The sequence below is a fragment of the Pogona vitticeps genome, chromosome 2, assembly GCF_051106095.1.
Source record: "Pogona vitticeps strain Pit_001003342236 chromosome 2, PviZW2.1, whole genome shotgun sequence".
Lineage (NCBI taxonomy): Eukaryota > Metazoa > Chordata > Lepidosauria > Squamata > Agamidae > Pogona > Pogona vitticeps.
In genome coordinates, this window is record NC_135784.1 from 186,660,703 (window position 1) to 186,684,399 (window position 23,697).

At 41.2% G+C, this 23,697-nt stretch overlaps 1 protein-coding gene across 10 annotated transcripts in view; it reads right to left on the reverse strand.

The window, feature by feature from the left end:
- Positions 1-23,697, reverse strand: part of CARM1 (coactivator associated arginine methyltransferase 1) — a 63,951-nt gene that overhangs the window by 1,559 nt on the left and 38,695 nt on the right. Inside the window, exons 13-15 of one of the 10 annotated variants that reach the window (XM_020791593.3) lie at positions 12,586-12,698; positions 10,281-10,358; positions 420-488 (exon numbers count right to left, since the gene is read on the reverse strand). In XM_020791593.3, the coding sequence (XP_020647252.2) occupies positions 420-488; positions 10,281-10,358; positions 12,586-12,698 (260 nt within the window). Of the gene's footprint in view, positions 1-419; positions 492-10,280; positions 10,359-12,585; positions 12,699-21,286; positions 21,336-23,697 lie in introns of those variants that run through there. The other 9 variants (XM_020791592.3, XR_013542342.1, XR_013542343.1 and 6 more) reach the window with 9 other exon arrangements.

Consider the following 23,697-nt stretch of genomic DNA (forward strand, 5'->3'; position numbering starts at 1 on the left):
AAAACAGCCCCGAGTAAGTGCAGAAGCTCTGAAATGTTAGTTCCCCAACATGATTTTCAATGCCATTTTTAACTGGATTGACGTGGCACCTTAGAACCCAACTACAGCCTCTAGTATATGAAGTGCAGTGAGAAACTGGTCACTGATTAAACCTCTCTAGATATATGCTATTAGCTTCTCTTTTATTTCCACTTTGTGCATTTTAGAGACAGGATGTTCTTGTTTGGGACTTGCAGGCCATAAGCTACTCAACTACTCTCGTATTCACCTGTAAAAACAAAAATTTACCTCTCATGATGCAAACTGATTTCATATCAAAATTCCACTTTCAAAACTCTAGAAGATATGGAAAAAAGCATACTAATTCCCTCCCAGTGCCTTCCTCCCTTAACTTCCCAAAGCCCTGGGACATTATTTACCTTGGACAATCCCTGTGCTCATGATGGAGCCCATCCGGGAATGAGTGTGATTGACAATCCCAGTGTTGGCTGCTTCAGAAGAAAGAAAAATAGTCAACACACACCCAATCTCTGCCCTAGGCTAATCAACCTTAAATTTATTAAGTGGCTACTTAATCTCCTCCCCACAACAATCCTTAAGCACACAGCACTAATGTGTTGTTCCCAATACCAATGCAAAGGCAAGCCACATAAGGAAAATACCGTTCTGATCTATTTCTCTCATGCTACTGCACGTAATGAAAATAATGGGCATGGACCTCTAACCAAGTTTGAATTCAAACTCAAAACACCACCTCAGAGGTGCTTTGACAAGACTGTATGCAAACTCAAAATCACTTCAAATTGGAAACAGTTCAAAATAACTAGCTCAGTAATCAGGTTCCTCTGATACTCTACTGAATTTGGTGAGAAAGGGTCTCTCACCTCTTGATAGATCAAGAGAGACAAAATTTCCCAGGAAGGGAAAGAGGTTCATAGTCTGGGATTAGCAACTCACCCTCCTGCAACTTCCTTGATTGCAGGCACAATTTATTTTTCTCGAGACAAAGAGGGTTAAATGGAGGGGATGGTGGTGTCCTAAAGTTTAAAATTCCCAAGATGGACTGGATTATGAACGACGTATTCAAATTCATTCCCTGCTATCCTCCCCCACATTTGCTTAAATTTTCAATACCATTGTATTCTAGACTTAGAATAAAATCAACATGGGAGAGAGAGAGAAATGGGAGCATGCAGTGACAACACTAACTCAGCAAGCCAATCTCACATTCTGCCACTTTCCCAAACTCCTTCAAAATTGGGGTATGACCAATGTTCCCTTGAATTTTCAGCCCTGCTGGGCAGGGCTCCTTCCCCCCCCTCCCCGTGCAGTTTCACTCTGACCAGAATCAAAGGGGCTGAAAATGATCACCACAGCTGCTCAGAGGAGGAGCCCTGCATGAAGGGGGGGGGGGAGAACTGCACACACCTTAGAGTGAACCTTGGGCGCAACCAAGAAACAAAAGCCAGGATAAGGCCAGAGAGATAGCAAAAGGCTCAGTAGGGCACTTTCTACATGGGGCAGGAAATAATAGTGTACCAGGTTAGATTCTTTGTTTACTCATAAAGGTAAGTAAATGTCATGCGTCCAGATCAGAAAACTACTAGGGGACAAGAATGGACCAGGGCAAAGTCTTGTTTTCCTTCCCTAAGGGTAGGTGGCCTGACTTTCAACATCAATCCCCTGGGGAATTATTACATCACACACCAATGATTCTAAGAACAAATAAGCCTTCCCTGTGCACATATCCCACCTGCAATAGCGATGGCTCTTCTGCTAGTCAAAGCAGCATTGCAGCTACTCCATAATTAACTACTGAAGCAAAAGCCCTTAACAGAATTTTATGTCTTTTTAAAGAAGCCAATTTTTACAGCAACTCACTACTGTATAACTGAATATGATAATAGGCATAATCTTAAACTCAATTACATGTTCCATTCTTTAAGAGTAGCTGAGGCCCCACTGGGGAGGAAAGAGATAAAAAATAAATAAGTAGGAAAATAAAAATAGATAAGCATTTTCATTCACCTGTCCTTAGGTCTAATGCCCATAAATCTTCATTAGGCAAGGTCAGGGCTGATTCAAGGCTCTGGTGGGCCCTGGGCAAAAAATATAATAGTGGGGGAGGGGGCCTGCCTTCTCCCTCCCTTTGCTTTATCTTCTGCCTAGATAGGTCACACATGTACAATGTAAATAAGACTGGCTCCCTAAGGTAATGTTGGTAGCAGTAAATAAGTGAACAATGTTTAAACAAAAAAACAACAAAAAGAAAGTAGCTTATGAAGGAGGGGCGAGGCAAAAGAAGCCTAAAGCTGAGCTTTGAGGCACTCTGCACATGCCCAGAGAAGAGCAAAAGGTGTGCACATTGTGCACAGAACATGCCGAGGCTGCAATCCAGAGCAGGCCCCATGGAGAAAGGAGGGAGGGTGCCTGTTGTGTGGGATTGCAGGTGTCTGAGGAGGCGTAGGGCTGCGAGCCCTTTGAAGGAACAGCCACTGCCACCCAACAGAGGGCACTGGCAGGAAGAGTGCCTCTGAGCCCAAGCAGAGTGCCTTGTGCTTCCCGGCTGGCCTTACTCTGGCTCTAGAGCTCCAGGACACCCTCCGAGCGGCCGGGGGCAAAGATGGACATGGGTACCTCCAGGGGTGCAGCACCCTCGGGGCCCTGGAAGACATCCCGGAGCAGATTCTCGAGGTGCAGGAGGGTGTCCTGCTCCCCATCGGCTGACGGTGCCCGGCAGTGCCTCCTGCAGGTAGGCTGCTGCCTGGCACAAGAAGATCAGCTGTCCCAACGGTGGGGGAGGGAAGTGTGCCTGCCTCAGGGGCAGTTCTTCCCTGGGGGCAGCGGCGGGTTGGGAGAGAAAGGCTCTATCTGCCCACTGCCCAGTCCCCACAGCTCACCAGCCAGAAGCACCGCCTGCGTGGGGCTGCCCCACAGCCCTGGGCCAGCCTCGCCCTTGCTGCCCCAACAGCTCGTAACTGGTGGCTGCTGCTCTGCCCCCCCATCCCCCTTTTCATGTGGGCCTCTCCTCTGGGCAAATGCCCACTTTGCCCTCTGAATAAGTGGCCTTGGGCAAGGTCCAAAAATGTAGCCTACAGAGGACCAGCAACCACAAATCTTTCTGGCAATCACTTGCCCCTGACAGGTGGGTGCTATCAAGCTGGAATCAATTTACAGGGGCACTAAGAGGGCATTCAAGATAAGTGAGATATTTTAAGAGTGCTTTTACCTGTGACATTCCCCCCCACCGAAGTTTTCACATCTGAGTGGGGCTCTGAACTGAGGTCTCCTGAATCCTAGCCCACCATTTCAACCACTACACCACACTGGGTAGCCAGCACAAACTAGGAAACCCATTCCCTTATTTGTCATAGGTGGCAGAGAATAGGAAGGGGGTTCTCACGGCACCAGATGGAAGAAGCAGGTTCATCCATCCTCAGTTTCTTTCCTAGAGACAAAGAACTTGTGGAAGACACAGGTCAAGATCAGAGGAAACAATGGGGGCACGCAGAAAGTTCTTTTTGTGCTTTTTTATGTAGTCATACGTAAGAGATTCCATGCTTCAGTAGCATTCTAGAGCTGGCACCTATTCCATCCTCCAAGAGTAAGTTAACTGCAACATCTCTTAAAGCGTGGGCAAACTGTCCTGCAGTCAATCAAAACCAGGGAATGTTGCTGTCCATCTTCACAACCATCCACTAGCTGGCTCAGCAACACACACACCCCAACTCTCAGCCCACAGGCTTTTGTTGCTGTCTCTGACAAGCACCAGGAAGCTGTCTGTGAATCTATTCTGTTAGCACAAATGGATTTGATTCACTCCATTTGCTAAATAATGGGCATTCCATACCCACTTATCAGAGGTGCACCAGACCAGATGGAAAGAAACAGTTGTGAGAAACCAACTCCCAGCAGAGTGAACCAGAGGATCCGATCATGGTCAGCTTCCTAGCATGCAGCAGGCTCTGCCTTATTCTAGCAGCTATCACATGCTTGGATGCTAAATATGATTTTCTTGGTGACTTTCATGACAGCATAGATTGTTAGCAAACTCTGAAGCTTGTGTCATGATCTTCCTTTCTTTTAAACAAGGTGATAAATAAGGCCCAGATCTTGCCAAATGACCTCAGAATTTAATCTGGTGGTTTGCTCCTGCTAGCATTACTTCCCAATGCCAAGGCTAACAAAGCAGATCCTGCAAATACTGGATGTCTGAAGAGCCCTGGTAGTTCATTTTCACAGAACCACTTCCTAAGTCAGTCCTGTGTGCACCATGGTTCTTCTCCAAAGGCCCAATCAATATCCAGTAATATTCATCAGTTCAACAGTATATTCAAACAGCTGTCAAAGATCACTCTATTAGAGGAATTGCCATTTCTTCTAAATTTCCCTGGAGTAACAGTGCAAGGATGCGACCTAGGCTTCATAATTCATTCTCATTAAAGTACTGTCTCCTTATCGCTGATGCATAAGGGACCAACATTTAGTAGGGCTGCTCTGCACTGCTTGTTTCATGAAAACGAGCACGTCTATTCTTCCAAATTGACTGTGTGCCTCTGAAGACTTCATGGGCTGCCATGAGTGGGAAACAGAAATTACTTCTTACATAGTCAATATTCACAAAAAGGTTTGAACAAATTGTGTGAACTGGTTTTAATATAATAAATCTCTATAAATACAAGGCATGTATTGAAATTTGGGTTCATATCCTGGAAGCTAATCTATTTATATAATTTATATCCTGTTCTGGATTGAATCCATTTTGCTGGGTGTTCATTGGGATGCAACTCTCAAGATCAACTGCAATATGTGGTCCCCTCATAGTTCAGGTATTAGAAGCTTCTTGACCATTCTTCACACCACTTGTAATTTACAGCCATAGGTAACTGTGGAAAGTAAGAATTCCCTTCTTGCAAATGACATAAAGAAGGTGCTATACAAGAGCAGAAGATGAGGATTCTTTTTTAACTAAGTTACTGATACACTTCAGATGCACTGCAATGTATGGGCAGATGGATTAGAAAGGAGGATTAGGCTGCAAGCATGAAGTGACTCCCCACCACTATCACCCTAGTCTGAAAAGCCTTTGATGTGTTAACTTTTCTTCATAGGTGCCTTGTGATGCAGTAGTTCAATTGTAGTGCTGCTGTTAAGACTCTGCTCATGATTTGAGTTTGATCTTGATGGCCTCAGGTAGCTGGCTCAAGGTTGACTCAGCCTTCCCTCCTTCTGAGGTCAGTAACTTGAGTAGTCAGCTTGCTGGGGAGGAAAGCAATGTGTAGCCTGCATAATTAACTTGTAAACCACCCAGAGTGGTTGTGTGCTATGGGGTGGTATACAAGTGGCACACTTTCACACAGAAGGCCCTCCAATCTGTACATCTTCTGGTTGTCTTTTTCTGTGTGTTTTCTAGGTTTCTTTTCTAAGGTGGGGTGATCAGACGTATTTGAAGGGTGGCCAACTAGAGATTTAGATGAAGGCATTAAATATTCTCCTTTGCTATTGAATAATAGTAATTAACTGAAATTATTGATTCTTCCTGCTACACATATCAGCAGACAAAGAAAAGCCTGGGTACTGATACCATCAGACATACTTCTGAGGGACGCGGTTTAGTGCATAAAAGATTAATCACAATTACCCACTTAAATGTGGCTGTTATCAGAGAGATAGCATCACTAGCAAATACAAAATGCAAAAATATAAGTACTGTGGCATCTTTTAGACGAACACTTTTATTTCAGTGGGAGCTTTTGTGCATTTCAGTTGGCTTCTTCACAAACAATCTGATGTACGAACCATGTTTCCCTGAAAATATGCCCTAGTATAATTTTTCAGGATGCTTGTAATATAAGCCCTACCCCCAAAATAAGCCCCAGTTAAGTGAAACCCTGCCCTCCACCATTGAGCAGCAATCAGAAGAAGATGACATGACTGTATTTGAATCAATGTAGATTGTTGTACATGAAAACAAATAAATATCCCCAGAAAATAAGCCCTAATGCGTTTTTGGAGCAACAATTAATATAAGACCCTGTCTTATTTTCGGGGAAACATAGAAGTAGTAGACTGTAATCCATTAAAGCTCATACTGAAATGAATGTTACAGTTTGAAATGTGCCACAATACATATTTTTCTAGTTTCCCTCCATTGAAATGAGTTACTGCATACATATTTTGAACACCATTTATACTGTTATGCATACACAGGAAAAATGTACCCTGCAGGTCAATTGCAAGCCCCCAAGATTTTTTTTGCAACCCTGAATGCCTTAATTATTATATTTAAAAAAGTCATAGTTTGCCACTGAAATGCGATGGCAAACTGCTAAATGGGAAGTTTACTTCAATGATAGCAGCATTTATTAAACCGTGTTTACTGGCCGAGGAAATGTTTCATTTTCTATAACTACAAGCCTCTTTCCAAGGTTTCCCTTCATAGTCAACCTATGTTATTTAAAACAGCTTTTGCAAACTTTTGTTATTTAACAACTCCTATTATTACTTCTTCCAAATAACAAAATCTGAAGTATATGGTTCTTTAAGTTTGTTTAATTTATTCTAGTCATGTAAATATTATATTTAGCTGATTTTAATTCATGTTTAATGTAGTCTGATTTTATTTCTCTTTAATGTAGTCTCACTGGATGATTTTAATGAAACTAAATTAGTATTGTATACTACTAATAATTTATGTTTAAGTGAGACTTTTGGAATTTCTACTGCTACAAGTATGTCATAACAAAATATATTGTTATAAGCCATCAAATCACCTCAGACTTACAGCAACTCTGTACGCTAATTATGTCTAAAAGATCTCAACATTAACAGCACTGCTCAGGTCCTGCAAACTAAACGCCAAGGTTTCATTTATGGATTGATCTGTCTCATACTCAGGCTTCCTCTTTACTTACTTCAACACTGGCTAGTGCTGTTGCCTTTTCTAGTAAGCCCTGTCTTCCCATTATGTCTTCCCAAAGCATCTCCACTTCCAGAAATAGTTAAGTTTTGATTTGATCCAATCCCTCTTATTTGTCTTTTTGGCAGTTCATGGTATCTGTAAAGAATTCCTCCAATGTATTTCAAATGAATGGATCTTCTCTTCCCCCCCCCCCCCCCAATCAGCTTTCTTCACTCTCCAGCTTTCACATCTAGATCAGTGGTTCCCGACCATTAGTAACTGAGGTGTCCTTAGACTGCAACTCCCAGAAGCCTTCACCACTAGCTGTGCTGGCCGGGGTTTCTGGGAATTGCTGTCCATGAACACCTTGGTTACCCAAGGTTGCAAACCACTGCTCTAGAAGAAAGAATAACCTAAGCGGATTGGGAAACTGGGCCAAAATAAGCGCAATGAATTTTAACAGGGAATAATGTAAAAGTCTACATATAGAGGAAAAACCAAATGCACTAATATAACAGCTGGCTCGGTAATGGCACACATGAAAATAATCTAGGATTCTTAGAAAATCACAAGGTAAGCATAAGCCAACCATATGATGCAGCAGCAGCAAAAGAAAAGTGAATACTATACCAGGGCATATCTACAGAAGTGTAGTGTAAAAATCAAGGGAAGTAATAATACCATTCTGCTTTGGTCAGATCTCATATCATGTGTGTGTCGAGTTCTGTGCACCAGTTGAAGGAGGGTACAGAGAAGCTGCATCATAACCAGAAAATAAGCAGAATACTAAAGTGTAGAAACCAAGCCATATAAGAGAGAAGCGTTTTGCCTGAAGAAGTGAAGACTAAAAAATGATATGAAAGCCATCTTGAAATATCTGAAGAACTATTACACAGAAAATGGAGCAGAGGATAGGGTGTCAAGTAATGGAATAAAATTACAATAGAGGTGGCTTTGCCTATCATTAGGAATAAGTTACTGATATTACAAGTTGTTCGACAGTGGAAGGGTTGAGGACTGTTTCATAGGAGGTTTTTTTTTTTTTTAAATACAGGCTAGATGACCACATGTCAAAAATTTGTGGATGTTTTGCTTTGGCAAGGAGTTTGACTTGATTCTGAACTATTTCCAGTTACACAGCCTTACTTTTAAGGCTCTCTTCTAGTTCCTTTGTTATTGCCACATCTCAGTCTTTTTCTGAAGTTTTGGCTGCAGTTTCCAATTGAACTGATGATGAAACCAAAATATAGAAAATGCTTAACTATTTGATATCTTGTCAAATTTAAAGCTACATAACTTTTCCTGTTTGGAATCAAGCATGAACCTCAGGCTTTTCTCACCCCATAACTGGTAAAAGTCTTTGCTGCAAAATCTTGAGCACCATTTTACTTTCAAGGAAAATTCAGCAATGGTTTCCGCATTCTTTGGCATCTCCTTTCTTTATGACTGGAATAGATATTGAACGTCTCCAGTCTTTGGGTGATTGTTTTGTTTTCCCTATTTCTTTGCATATTCTTGTTAGGATTTTGATAGATTCAGTCTTTGTAACTTGAAATAGAGCTACAGATATCCCAATTTATTTCTTCCAAGTGCTCAGAGAGCAGCTTTTACTTTACTTTCTAAAATTATAGGTTCTTCATCAGAAAACTCTCCATCAAATAAATCTATCATCTTTGCATCTTTTCTGTATAGTTCTTAAGCATACTGTTTCCAGCTTTTCTCTGCTTTATCTTGAATAGATAATATATTCCTCGGTGATCTTTCAGCATCCTTAACCTTTACATTTCCCATTGAAATTCTGGATGCTTTGGAAGAAATCCCTCCTTTGTTCTCTTCTTTAGCTTTGCTATCATTATTGCAATACTTCACCTACTATGTCATTGAACAGTTGTATTTAAGATTCTAACGCTATTCCTGGCACCACTTCCTTGTCCTTCTAATCTGTCATTAATAATTTTGAAAGGTTCATCAGACATCAAAGCTTTTTTTCTTTACAAACACAGTATTTTTGCATTCTTCCCAATAAAATCTCCGGTTTCATCCACAGTTCTGGTTTGGGATCAATTGAGTTTAGTTATCCATCCTTCACATGGACTTTAAATTCACCCCAATTGTTTTAGTGTGGTTTACTCTAAATTTCAACATTAATAGTTCATAACATACACCAGTCTGGTTTTTGTCTTTTTCAAAGAGAGAATACAGCTCCTCCATCTTCTTTTGCCTATGCAGTCTATCTAATTTCTATCCTGATGTTCATTTATAAGTCATCTCTTTAGTTGCTTGAGTATGGAATACAAAAACTTGGCTTCTGAGAATTCTATGAGCAACTGTGCGGCTTTCATTTCTGACTCTTAAACCAAACTCTCTAAACAATCCTTGGTTCTGTTTGGTTTCCTACTCCTGCGCTCCAGTCACCTATCATTACTGGAACCTCCTGCTCTGGTGTGTGATTGTTTCTCCTAGACACTTGTACAGAGGTTTTATATCCTTCTGCAGTACCTCTAGTTGGAGCATGGGACTTGAATGATGGTTATGTTGATAACCTTTCCAAGAATTCCAATTATATTCCTATTTGTGCTACATCTCAACTCACTATTAGAGCCACACTATGTTACATGTACATATAGGTGTATATATGTGTGTGTCTTTACACATATATTTATAAACACATATTTTTATACATCAGGAGACCTGGGTTCAAGTCCACACACAGTGATGGGAAACCAACTGATAGGATGGCCTTGGTGAACCATTCTTTGAACATCTCACAAACCTTGAAAACTGTGTTAGAGTTGTTGCATGTTGTAAGCAACTTGACAGCACACAATGGCAGATGTATATATATATATATATATATATATATGAATATGAATATATGATGTCAAAAAACCTATTGAGCTCCATCCATCTTCTTAGGCCTCTTGGGGCATGCAAACCCTCAAGCATCTGGCCAATCCATGGGAGCTGCCCATCCTTACTGGAAGGAAAAAAGTTACTAAAAAGCAACAATTCGACAAGGTTTGAAGTTAGGGCGTGAATTTAAAAATGCCAGCAATACCGGGACGGAATCCGGATTGGACACCAGCACCCTGTTTCCTAGCATTAGCTTTGACCAGCCAGCTAGGATACTCTTCCCTTGGCCTTAATGCAGGTGATTGACTCAAAGATAAGGAATAGAAAGTCCATTCTGTGGCCAAGCGAAGGCACAGCACATGAGAAGCTGAACTAGGATGAAGCAAGGTGGTCTTTCAAAGTGTTTCCTCACAAGCCCTCAGCCAGGAGTATTGAAGCCTGGAGGCCTTCAGCTCACCAATGTAGACTACACTTCCTGGGATTCTCCCATTTCAATACAGTCCCTCCACAATGCATACAAACTCACCTAGAGGAATAAGGTTGTTGTGGCCAACATTGGTGCCACCAGCAATCACACTGCTGAGATCATAGGCTGTGGGCATCCCTGCAGCACAAGATAAAAGGGAAGAGGATTAAGAAATGAGGAAGGCACTAATCAAGACACAGATAGAAATGCAGGCTTTCAAAGACCCTCCTTAGCCCTTGTTTGGCCAAAGAGGACACTACATGGAATATATTACAGACACACAAGATAATCTGTGCAGATATGCTTACTGTGCCACCCATTCCCTACAGGTCATTTCTCAGAAGGAGCAGGTTGTTGCCAGGATATTTAACTTCTAAGAGAAAATAGGGATGGAATGGTTCATGAAGACACTCGCCTGGCAGATGCTGCTGTGAACCCAGAACTCAGTCTGCTTCTCTCAGTCTGCAAGAACAAAATAGGTACTTCCTCACCTTTTATCATATTAACTGGATGTTCTTGCATCTGTTCCATGTATATGGGTGTGTTTAGGAAGAGAACTAGAAACGTCCTCTACTAGGAGCTGGGAAGTTACAGAGTCAGGGGGAGACTGCAGGGCGCAGGGCATCAAACAGGCACCGGACTACTGTATTTTCTAGACCAGTGGTTCCCAACTTTGGGTAATCTAGGTGTCCTTGGACTGCAACTCCCAGAAACCCTGGCCAGCACAACTGGTGATGAAGGCTTCTGGGAACTGCTGTCCATGAACCCATCTGGGGGCCCAGGATTGGGAACTGCTAATCTAGCTCACTAGAAGAGTAGACAGCCACATCCTAGGCAGTCCAAAATGCCCTTGCACAAAGTCCTTGAAACTTGGTACTTTCATGCAGAATTATTTTTACTGCACTTCTGTTCCTCTTCTTCTGAAAAGCCCAAGGCAGCTTACATAGGGCTTCCATTTTAAATAGTCATCCAGATGCACATCTCCTTTACTCCACCACTGCTACAGGATTAGATGTTTTCCCATATCATTTCATCACAAGGGGGCAAAACAATGAATCCTGACTTTCTATTTAGCTTGTGCCTCAAACAGTAGCATACACCTTAAGGACCCAATGGAATGTGGGGAAAAGCACCTTCTCCCAGTAGTAATCCTACAATTTTCCAGTGTGTTTAAATAATTTACCAGTGTGGAGAGGAAATGATGATTATAGTAAGAAACACAAAGAACAAGAAAAGAATGACAGGGCCAGTGCAAAAGGCAATTGTCCGTCTCAGTAGGCCAGTAGGGCAGCAGACACGGAGAAGAGTTTTCAAATGGAAAAGGAAGGGCCTCCCTTCCTGAGGGCTTCCTAACTTCACCCGTGTGTTTCTGAAGAGGAGACCACTAATCATCATCAGACTGAAGGTTCCACGTATGCTGCATGACTGCTGCCAGGACAAACAGTACCATGAACACCTCAATGGTGATAATATGGGAACGTGATATTCTGCACCCAGATCTATATCCCTTCTACACAAGGAGAGACAAAAGAAACTAACATGTCTTGAGCAAACCTATGAAGATTTGCTTTATCAATAATGAAGACTTAATAAGCTTCTCCTTCTAATGTATCCCTACATGGAACAAGGAGACGCTGCATGATCTAGACCCTCAGCCAGGTCAGCCAGCAAGCTCTCTCTCTCTCCCCCCCCCCCCCCCAATGATCCTATCCCACTACGCCTGTTGCTGGAGATCTTTAACTCAGAGTACATGCTGCTCTTGAGTTTCCTTGCTTCCTTTCAGCCCTGGGTGTAAATAAAAATATAATACTTGCCACAGGCTGTCACTTTACCAAGGACACAGGCAGGTCCCACCATGGGGCTGCCTGCCACCCCGAGGCTATATTAGTGGCCCGATGGGCTCCTCAAAACTTTTGTTTTATGGCAAAAGAGAGGTGGGCTGCAACTCAGGGAAGCCAATTCACCACTTCACTTATCATCCCCCAAAATATCCGTTTTTCAAACTGGAGGCATTTTATCCACAAAGTACTTGGGTCCCCCCCCCCCCAATTTTTAGCAGGCTGTGTAGCAACTGGTTGGGGCGGGGCAAGAAACAACCTGCCAAAGTCATCAATCTTTGCTTTTAATATATGAAAAGCTCTACAACCTATGAACTATGTATATGGGAAGTTGCCAGTGAACCTTCAAAGAGAGAGAGAGAGAGAGAGAGAGAGAGAGAGAGAGAGAGAGAGAGAGAGATTGAGTTTAGGCCCTCTAGACTTCAGGCGGATGTCCCGATTATTCGGACCCCTGGCTCCAAACTGATTTGAGAAGGAAAACAGTGGATTAGCTTAGCCCAGCAATGACAGACAAGAAAGTACAGTACCAGCAACAGCCATCCCTGTGCTCATGTTGTAGGCGCCACCTGTGTTCCACATGTTCTCTGAAGGAGAGGTGTAGTGCGAACCCGGCGGGGGTGATGGAGTTGTACCTGTGTACCTGGAAGGCAGACACACACACACACACACACTCAAACACCAGCCCCAAAATCAATATAGCGGAAAGCAGAACGCGAATCTATGTGCATTCTGGACAAAAGTGGCTAACAGCCTGTCATTATCCAGAGAAGTCAAAACAGGAGAATCGTATGGGGAACGGACTCCTGACAGGTTAATTGCAACATCATCATAAAAGCCCTGATTCTGACGTAAGAACAGACGATATATAAATATGTATAAATATGTGGCAGAACTATAACACGGTAACAACAAACATCCATGAAGCAAGTAATTCAATGTGTAACGTTCTGTTGCAAAATGCAAATGTCAGAACTTAAGTTTCTAAGAATACAATTAATTTAAGCCCTGCTCCCAAAGCACAGAAATTAAAGCACCCAGTATAATTTCTGTACCATGTAAACAGCAAACGTTCATCAACATGACATTTACTCATTTACAGCATACCCCTATACCCACACACTCTCTTAAAATGAAGGTGTTTTGATCTTACTGTCTTGTTCTTTTTTTAAAAAGGAAATTGAGTTTCGTAAGTTATGCAAGATGGACAGTATTTTAGGATTTCTGCACCATTCTAACGTACTTGGCATTTAATTGCATTATTTATTATCAGCACACTTCAACTCAGTATACCAAGTATACTGTACTTTGTACACAACTCCTGCTTTTATTGCTATCTTCAGATTTTTGTTCAGTGCTACCCTCCAAGGGCTGGGAAACAAAAGCTAAGACAGAATCTTAAACAAGTCATTTTGTGTTTTTAATAGTGTTTTAATGTATTTGTTTTTATATTAGGGTGTTTTTTTTAAGATGAGATACAAATTTATTTAACTAATAAATCTTCTGAAAGGGAGAAGCAGCTATGTCAGTCCTTCTTCTAAAACTGTTTCACAACTTAAAACAGCTACAGAGCAGTAATGAACCTTGTGGCAGAGTAGTTAAACTGTAGTACTGCACTGAAGACTCTGCTCACATCTTGAGTTTGATCCCAGGCTCAAAGTTGACTCAACCTTCCATCCTTCTGAGGTCAGTAAACTGAATACTCAGTTCATGAGGGTGGGAGATAGGAGGCAATGTGTAGCCTGCAAAACTGTAAACTGTCCAGAGAGAGAGAACGTCAAGCACTATGGAGTGGTATATATGCAGCACAGTTTGCTTCAATCATGGTACCTTCAAATACACTGCTCTTTATAATGTCTGTTCTTCAAGTGGCCATTTCTACATTCACACTAGGGGTCTGGACCTGCACACAGCCAGCCCTTCAGAACCTTCTTGACAGACAGTTTTGGTAGTAGTCCTTCCCCTTCCATCTACAAGTCATGTATTGGCATGCTACTCCACAGCCCTATAAATTCAGAAACTACAGGAAAAAACATTCTGTTATCAGCAGATGCTGAAAGGGATAGAAAGGCTGGGTCCTGTGAAAACAGAGATGAACATTCAAAGACCAAAAGACAACCTGTTTCCTTCTATGCAATCACACTAATTGGTGAGGACTAGCAGCTAATCTTAATTCCACAAATTAAGAAGTGGAGGCAGGAGGATAAGTATTTGAAGCATAGTATGGGGAATAACATTTCCAAAAGAAGCATCCTTCCAGCACACTGTGTTCAGATGATAATTCAGAAGCCGGTAGAGATGGCAGAGACCAGACTGCAGCTTGACACAAGTCAAGTAAGACAACTCCTCCTTAAAAGGTCACGGAGGTTGCTATAGCCCTGTGGAATAGCTTTAGGGGCACTAGGCAGAAATCTCATGACCATCTGGTAAACCAATGTGTGACTGAGCTCAGGACCCACCTGACATATCTCTAGATAGAATATGGCCTGCTTTTTAAAAAAAGTGCAGAATGACCCAAGGAAAGCCAAGATTGTGTACATTAATCTGTTCCCAATATATAAAAAGCCAACACTCTCTCACACATCCAAGGAATGAACAGTGTTTTCCACTGATACTGAGGGGATGGGCTAGGGGGAGCCTTTCAAAATAGTTTTAACTATTGGTCACTCTCTCTAGAGAAGTTCTGGATGGGGTCACTATGGTAGATGAAGCAGACAGGAGGAGTAGCATACCAAGTGTTTGTGGTGAGGGTGGAAGAGGCAGGACTATCATCCAAGCCATCCATCCAAAAAGTCCCAGATAACACAATGGGGTATGTTTGAGCTGAAGATCAGCAGCACATCAAACTGCCCCTATCTACACAGATAATCATATATTATCATTACACCAGCAAGAACTCATTCACTTGCTCATGCAATTAGGTGATATACCGTATTTTTCGCTCCATAAGACACACCTTTCCATAAGACGCACCAATTTTTTAGGAGAAGAAAACAGGAAAATATAATCTGTTTTCTTCGCTCCATAAGACGCACAGACTTTACACCCCCATGTTTTGTGGGGGGAAAGTGCGTCTTATGGTGCGAAAAATACGGTATGTTATCACACAGCATCATTGCTCTCCTGTCTTCTATACAGATCAGAACAATTTGGACTCTGTAGAAGACAACAAACGTAGACAAAGTTGATATTAAAGATGGCAGCATTCAGAAAGCAGAGACAGAACAATTCAGTCTTTTGTGAAACTGTGCTTATGAATTAGAAGCATCCTCTAACAGAACCTCACAAGGAAACTCCAGTGTGAAAATATCCAACTAAAATTTCATTAAGTCAGATTCCATTAATAGGGATGCCACTGAAAGGCCACTAGATATACTATCTGCACTGAATGGCTTTTGATGGTCCACTGTTATTTGTCCTCTACCCACAGATAATTATGAAGTTCATTAAAATGCAATGTGTCAACTGAGGAGATGCCATAATACCTTTGCAGATCCTTCGCCGAGACTTCGAGCTCTGCCTTTGAACAGAATAGTTGGATTTTGCATGAGGGAAAATAGTCTAGTGCCCATATTCTTGTTCTACCTTGCCCCAGAAACCCTCACAAGGGAATAGCCAAATAAGATCCAGGTGAATGCCAGAGCAAGAGGCAAGATTCTTTAAAAAAATTGTTTGGGGGAATTTGATAGTTTGCTTAGTTTTCCAGCAAGCAATTGATTCAGAGCTTCCGTTATATCTCCAGGACTGAGCATTTCATACTTTATAATCAAAGTTGCAAGCAAAGCTCTACAAATTGTGTGTGTTCGCATATATATATTTTCATTGTTCAAACTGATCTGGCTTATTACAGTTGTCTTTCCAGGACCTGTCAATCTGAGCACTAAATTTGGAAGAAAGAATGAAAGGAAATGGGAAGAGACCATTCCACACTCCAGCCTATATATTCAGTCTGATAACAGCTAAAACTCTCAGAATCAAACTCAGTTCCAAAAACGTAACAGCAAGGGATGTTCAGAATCAATACAGTGATAGCTTGAAACATTTCAACCATCAAGCGCAATAATGGCCCATTAGTACAGCTTATCAAAACTCTGTTCCATGTTCCCATTAACTCAGCTACTTACATACTTATTGTTGCCAAGTGACTGGTGTAAGGGGGAGCATTGCTCCTTTTCCTAGCACTTTCCCCCAGAAACTGCACTGGTCAACCACTTTAAGCAAATTAAGTGTAGGTAAAAAAAAGCAGGAGCGAACTACAATGGAGAACCTCTTGAGGGAAGCTACATAAAACTGTTTTATGACATAATAATTCTTAGGTCATTTTCTTCAAACTTTGGAACTGCATTTTAATATTCTTTTCCAGAACTGTTTTCTTTTACAAGCCATCATTCCCAATCTAATTGACAAATTAACATGCTCTTAAAAGGACAACCAGACAATCACATTAAAATATATGATTTCACACAAAGATTCAGAATTTGGAAATAGCATATTAATTACAACATATTAGCCCAAGTTGCAGCTAACTGATGATGGACCAGGGGTTGTCTCAGGCGCATACCTGGTAATGAATCTGACTGTACAGCTGAGATGCAGCCCTGGCACCTCACCATTTTGCTGCAATTAGCATAGCACGTTACGCAAACCTTATGTGAACACCAACGGGGCTCCAGACATGAATGTTAAATTCGTAATTCTTCAGGTCAAAGGGGGCAAAAGCTAACATCTCCAAAATAATGTTGATGAGGTTCTCACTAGTTTAATATTGTTAATCATTACTGTGCTCATCTTCCAAGAGAGGAAGAGTCATCCATAGGCTTCCAAGAACAACTCTATGTAGAGCTACCAACTTAGACCGTTTTCAAATGCATTTCTATAGCAAGAACCTATAGAAGAGGGATGTGTTATCTCTGCAAGGTCAAGGGAGAATTTTCAGAGATGCCAGCAGCCCAGGGGCTGCACACCCAAATTGGCTGAATGATGGTCATTATTTTTAACTTTTTAAACAATATTCATTTATCTTTTGATTAGACAGATACACAATAATTTTACTAATAATATTTCATATTTTGGAAGTGAACTACCACAAGCTGAGAAATCTCCATAGGCATTATCTGTTGCATATTGAATCACGTCTAAAATCTGCATAACTGCACAGCAAGATTTCAGTCATTAATTTTACTAATGTTATTTAGTAGATTTTACTAACACAAGACTATCGAGAGATGGTTGGTGATCTTGTGTTGAAGGTTCTGAAAATTAGCAACAGAATTCATGGCTAAAATACAGCTTCATATCAGCAACATAGTGCTTAGTTTGTCTTATTCGGTAACTAAGCATTGTTTGCCACTTTTCTTGGTGTATAAAACTGCAGTTCTGTGATCCTTTTAAGGAGAAAAGCAGGGTAAAAATATTTTAAATAAATAAATGATTGCATAGAGCAGTGGTCCCCAACCTTGGGCCTCCAGATGTTCTTGGACTTCAACTCCCAGAAATCCTGGCCAGCAAATATGGTGGTGAAGGCTTCTGGGGGTTGTAGTCCAAAAACATCTGGAGGCCCAAGGGTGGGGACCACTGGCATAGAGAACTCTGCAGTTAGATTATTTCTTTCCTGACATTTTTTACTTTCTTTCCTTTGGGACTGTGTGTTACTTGTTTTGACATGTCCCAACATTCAGCGACAGTTTACATAACAGAGAAGTGCATCTTGATAACATCCATGATGATACAAAGCTCAGAAAGAGACTGCGCTGCCAATATTTCTGAAGGAGCTTCAGGGCTGTCACATCATTGCTGACGTTTAGTGTAAAATAAAGATTCCTAAGCTGCATGGCCCTACGCTCCTGTGCATACCCACAAAAGTTACACAGACCAACTTCAAATCACCTCCACAGGACCTCTTCAGTTGTATTTTATTACAACTCATTAACTCATTGACTTTCCGGCTATATTTATTTTTAATTTCTCCCATGAGTTGCCTTGGACCATCCACTGTGGGAATTGTGGGATATAAGTAAGTGAAATAGACTTCCACATTCTGAAATACATGCTTCATGTTTCCTGAATTCTCCAAACGTACACTTTTATTAATATTATATTTTAAGTGAATTAATAACAGTTAGTAGCACCAACTACCTACGACAAAGTAAAATACTGTGCCAGTGCCTATACTGTACAGTGATCTCCATGGTTTTGGAGCAAAGCACATAAATAAATTACGACATCTGCCCCATTCACTGCCTCTTTTTTTTTTTAAGGAACAGCTAAAACCGGTACATTGTATTCAAATACAATTAAATAAATTATATTAAAACAAGCACTGAAAAAAATTGCAAAACCCATTTAGAAAAACAAGAGAAAAGGAGCTTCAGAGAAAACAAGAGCCAGCAGTGTGAGAAATGTCTCAAATATGTTTGATACATTTGTCAAATGTATTTGAAATATGTTTGATACATCCGTGGAAGTGCAAAGGATTGCGATCTAAGAGATTTTATTATAGCATAATAGAGACCAAAGATCATACTATCCAACTGAAAAAAATTCCAAGTTTATTATTGATTAGCCTTTAAAAGTGTTGTAGTGTTCTATATTTACTGCACGCAAGGCTGATATTCTATAACAATTTACTCTGTTTTCAGTTACAGGTAGTCAGATGTGGTCAGAAATTAGTCACTGTGGTCTCATAGCTATGCAGGAGAGTCAAGTGGGGGAGGAGGGCTGAGGCATATTTTTTCTGCATAAGAAGAGGCATGGAGGTTGGTGGTTTTGAAAGTGGTATCTGCCAAGATTTTGTGATAAGCTCCATCAAGGTAGTTAACACACAAATTTATAATAGAATGCTAGCAGTAGACATTACTGTCTTGAAAACTGGATAAATGACTATTGGCAGCAGGTTTTTCAAGTTCAAGAGATTTAACCACTCTCAACTTAAGGTCAATCCAGGTACAAATATCCTCATAGGGGGATAATGGCTGAAGGCCTCCAACATGGGAATAGAGTGAGGAAATGAATAGAGAAAGAGATCTTGGCACAGCCTCATCATTGCCATCCAAATTTGACTCAACTGAATCAACCTGTGGCAAAACATCCTGTGATACCCTTTCAGAAGTCACCCAAGGTAGTGGGTATCATTTTTATCATTGCCAAGCACATTGATTCAAGAAGAGCTGGATGTGGAGGTGGTAGAAAACGTATATCCTCAGGAAGTTTAGTGAGGATGTATGCTTTTTAGAATCCATAAATTAGCAAGAAACAAAGAAATAATTCCTAATTTTAAACATTTGAAGAACTTTGTATATCAACAGATGCAAACAGCACAGGTCGTCTCAAATCAATCTGGGCATAGTTGACATAAATACTATATTCTGAAACATAAGGCGCTAAACTGCCATGGGAAACCATCTTGGATATTAAGATACTAGTAAGCTAATGGGACAAAATCTGGAAATTAACCCTTATTAAAGCAACTTCAGCAATTATGCACAAATAAGGTGGCTGAGAGGTGGCACCAAACTCCAACCCATTTGCAAGAGTTGTGCCTTTCAAATCCTCTGAATCGCTGAAGTGGGTGTGGGGTCCATCACATGTGGCTTGAATGCCCAGAAGCCTCCAGATTATGGACCAATGTCCTAGAAATTATAAACAACAGCACAGGACAAAAATCTACAGATAAGGGGTAATATTTTGCTTTCATTGCTATTTGCAGGGTTTAATTCTCTGCTCTCCACAAGAATCTAATTGCATCGCTGCTAGCAATGGCCAGACTGAAGTTTACTCAGTGCTGGAAAAATGTGGACTATTTCAAATTTGTTGGATAAAACTTGGTTAATACCTGTAGGTCTTTCAGAACAATTGCCTCCTAAACTAGGAATATCTAAAGGCTTAGAGTCACAGACAAATCGCAATACCTGACTGCTTTCTATCAAGTATGCAAATAAGAATACACAGTATCAATGACTAAAGTCCTATGTTTTGAAATTTTGGAGGCATGTTCTTTAGCTCTCTTTACAGCTGTTGCACTTAGTCTAAGAATGTGTAACTACAGTACACCAGTCACTGTAATATATGGTCTCTTCTTTCTAGCTAGAAATGGAATAATGTATTTTTGATATGTTTTAATAAAATAATTAATTTTAAAAAGATATGCAGAGTGGCACAATGCAACAATGACTTGAAACAACTTCCTATGACAGTGAAAGAAGAAAATGCAAAGGCAAGCTGCAGTTGAACACTAAGATAAAAAAATGACTAGAAAAACTACACAATTTTAATGTTGACATGAAGAAAATGAAACTGTTACTGATTTTTTATACCTTGGTTTAATCATCAATTCAAATGGAGACTACAGCTAAGAAATCAGAAGACTGAGACTTGGAAGGGCAGCAATAAAGGATTAGAAAATATTAAATGTAAAGACATACTACTAAAGGCCAAGGCTAAGATCATCCATGCTATTGTATTACCAATTACAACGTATGGATGTGAAAGCTGGACACTGGAAAAAGGGGACAGAAAAAAGTGTGGGTTCTAGAACGAATCAAGCTTGCACTATTTCTGGAAGCAAAAATGACAAAACTGGGGCTGTCATACTTTGGGCATATCATGAGAATTTGCTAGATTTGCTAGAAAAGACAATAATGCTAGATAGAGTTGAAGGCAGCAAGAAAAGAGGAAGGTCATACAGGAGATGGACTGACTCCCTAAAAGAAGCCACAGCCTTGAGTCTACAAGAGCTGAACAGGGTAACTGAGGACAAGACATTTTGGAGGTCACTCATACAGAGGATCACCATTAACTCAGAGGTGACTTGACAGCATGTAATAACAAAAAATGAGGAGCAAGAAAAAAAGTGAAACATAGCAAAAGGACTTTTCCTAAAGCATAACTAGGGAAAGAATTGGGGACAGAGCATGGGGTTTATACTTTAAACAAACAACTTTGAACCAGGTGTGTTTGGTGGGGACGTGGGAGAGGGTCTTCTCTGTTGCTGCTCCCAGACTCTGGAACTCCCTCCCATGGGAAGCTAGGCTGGCCCCATCTTTGGTGTCCTTCTGCCGACAGGCAAAACCTTTCTCGGCAGGCAGGCCTTTCCTTAATGATGGTGGTCTGAGAGGGGTTTTAAATGGACTGTTGCGCTCTGTTGTTTTAAATGTGTTTTAATATAGATCTTGATTTCCATTTTAATATAATATTTGTTTAATTGTTTTTAAAGTTTAATATTGGTATACTTACTGTTTTTAGCTTTTAAATACTGTTTTAATGATGTAAGCCACCTTAGGACCTTTTGGGGAGAAAGGCGGGATAGAAATATTTTAAATAAATAAATAAAATAAACCACATAATCCTGCCTTTCCCATGTAACTTTAGGAGGTGATGCTGTAGAAGGTATGAGAACTCTTTTGCCATAGAAAAGAGAATGGTGAAGCCACTTTTGAAATAACAAAAAGCTTTTGAAGTACCCACTAACAAATGTGCCACCAGGATTAAATGGTGATAATTCATATGCTCTTCTCTTTAAATGCCATTGTTTCAAAATGATGATTAAATTAATGACAGAGTGGCTGAAATTCTGGTCAATAACGCAAGTTGATGATGCCACCAGTAGGGAAGGGTTTTCGGTAATTAAAAACTTCATACTTCTGTCCTGTGGCTTTTTTGACTCCTGTATAATCCCTTTCATTCTTTGCATGCCACAGGAGCTGCAGGATGGAAGAAGGAAGCCTTTAATTAACAAAAAATCATTGCTGCAAGATAACATTACCAGCCAGGGCAAATTTTTAATAATTCAAGACTTCCTTCTTCTGTCCCACAGATTCCACGTGAGACATGATAGGAATTAGAAAAGCCACAGAAGGAGAAAGCTTTCAATTATGAAAAACTGCCCCCTGCTGTTCTTGGTTTGCTCATGTGAAGGGACAAATCTGAAGAACGGCGACCTGTCAGTCTATGAAAGCTCTCCATAAGTTAGTTCTACCACCTACAGGGCAGAAAGAAGGCTCCAGGCTTCCTCCAGGAGGAGCACCTCCCTTTAGGAACACTAGCTGAGTCTTCCAATGAAACCAGTATCTCTAGAAGCCACCAGGTTGTGCAATTTGTTCAAAGATCCAGGATCTACACAACTCTCAATCCAGGGAGACAGCGATCCACCTTCCACACACGTAAAGGACAAGTGGGATCAGCTGAGCCCCCCTAGCTGGCTTCCTTCACTCAACTAGAATGAAAACTCAAAATTTCTGTTTCTCTGGTCAAGAGGGAAGGAAGCCAGCTAGCCTCAGGATGAACAAAGTGTTAAATGGACCTAGCCAGTTCTCCTTCCTCTCACTGCTATGACCTCAGAACTCTCTACAGAAAATGCCTATGAAAGACATCCTCTAATGAGGAACAAGTGTTTGATTATCTGGATCTATGACAAGATGGCTGCTTGGCACAAGTCCTCCAAAGCAGCTGTTTCCCAGAAAGCACTTAAGGGAGAAAGGCTCCTAAAAGAGTGCACTGCAATTATTTCCAGCACTGCAGCACTTATGTGGGGGAGGTTAATAAATTCCCTGAGCCATTTGATCAGGGAAGATGTGGCCTAGGGCCAAAATGTTGTATGACACAAACAAGGCACCATGCTCTCTCTGTAGTTCTGTCATGTCTCAACAGAACTTGGTTATCAAATGGAGACCAAGGCAATGTCACTTCTTCTAAGGGTTGGGGACTTGGGCAGAAGGAGGGAATGACGCGTTCATGATTTCTGCAGAATGGAGTGTTCGCCCTGGGAATCAATGCTGAGTCTGGTGTAACAATCACCTTGTCTCTGGGGAAGACGCACAGCTACTCTCTACTGAGAGAGTCCTCTTAACTCTTGACACCTTTCAGAAAATCAACTTGAGATTTAAGATGTTGAGGGTGGCTACACCAAGGGTTTGAAGCGGGACTTCGTGAAGGTCCAAAGGACGACATTAAAACTCCACGCAAGGAACTTACTGTTCAGGTGTGTGTGAGTTCAGGACATGGCTCTGAAACAGCTGATAGGATGGGACTCTGCAAGTTTAATTCAGTTATGATGGAAGCTACTGCTGACACATGACACCTTTGAGTGTGCATGACAAGGCCTGAGTTGAGGCTCTCCTGGTGGGAAGGAGGCTGAAGAGCCAAACAGACAGACGGCAGGTGTGCTCCTCTGGTGCTTTCGTCTTTCCTACTTTTTCATTTTGTTTTGGAGTGCTTACCTCAGAAACTGCTGTCCAGAGGAGGCCCCTCCTTCTCCAGGATGATGCATGGGGCCTGCCCCTGTTCCAAGAGGTGTGGCCAACCCTCAGATTAGTTTTCCTCTTCTGCTCTCAAGCACAGAACCTCGGTTTCCCAGTGTTTAGGCATTTGTGGAGAGCCTTCAGAGATTGACAGGTCTCATTTGTTCAAATCTATTGCTTTGCATGAGCAGAGCAAGGGCAGAGTGGCAAAGGCCAGCTTGCTCTAACTCACAAAGTCATCGAACATTTGAAAATAGCTCAGCATGTCAAGAAAAGGAAGTTGTCAGTAGGCTGGCTCTATGCGCAGGCTCTATGCATACTGCTAAAGCTGCTGAGTATTAGCTGAATTCCAGTGGGGTCAGAAAATACCGCAGAAAGCAATGCAAGTTTTTCTTTTTGAAATGTATC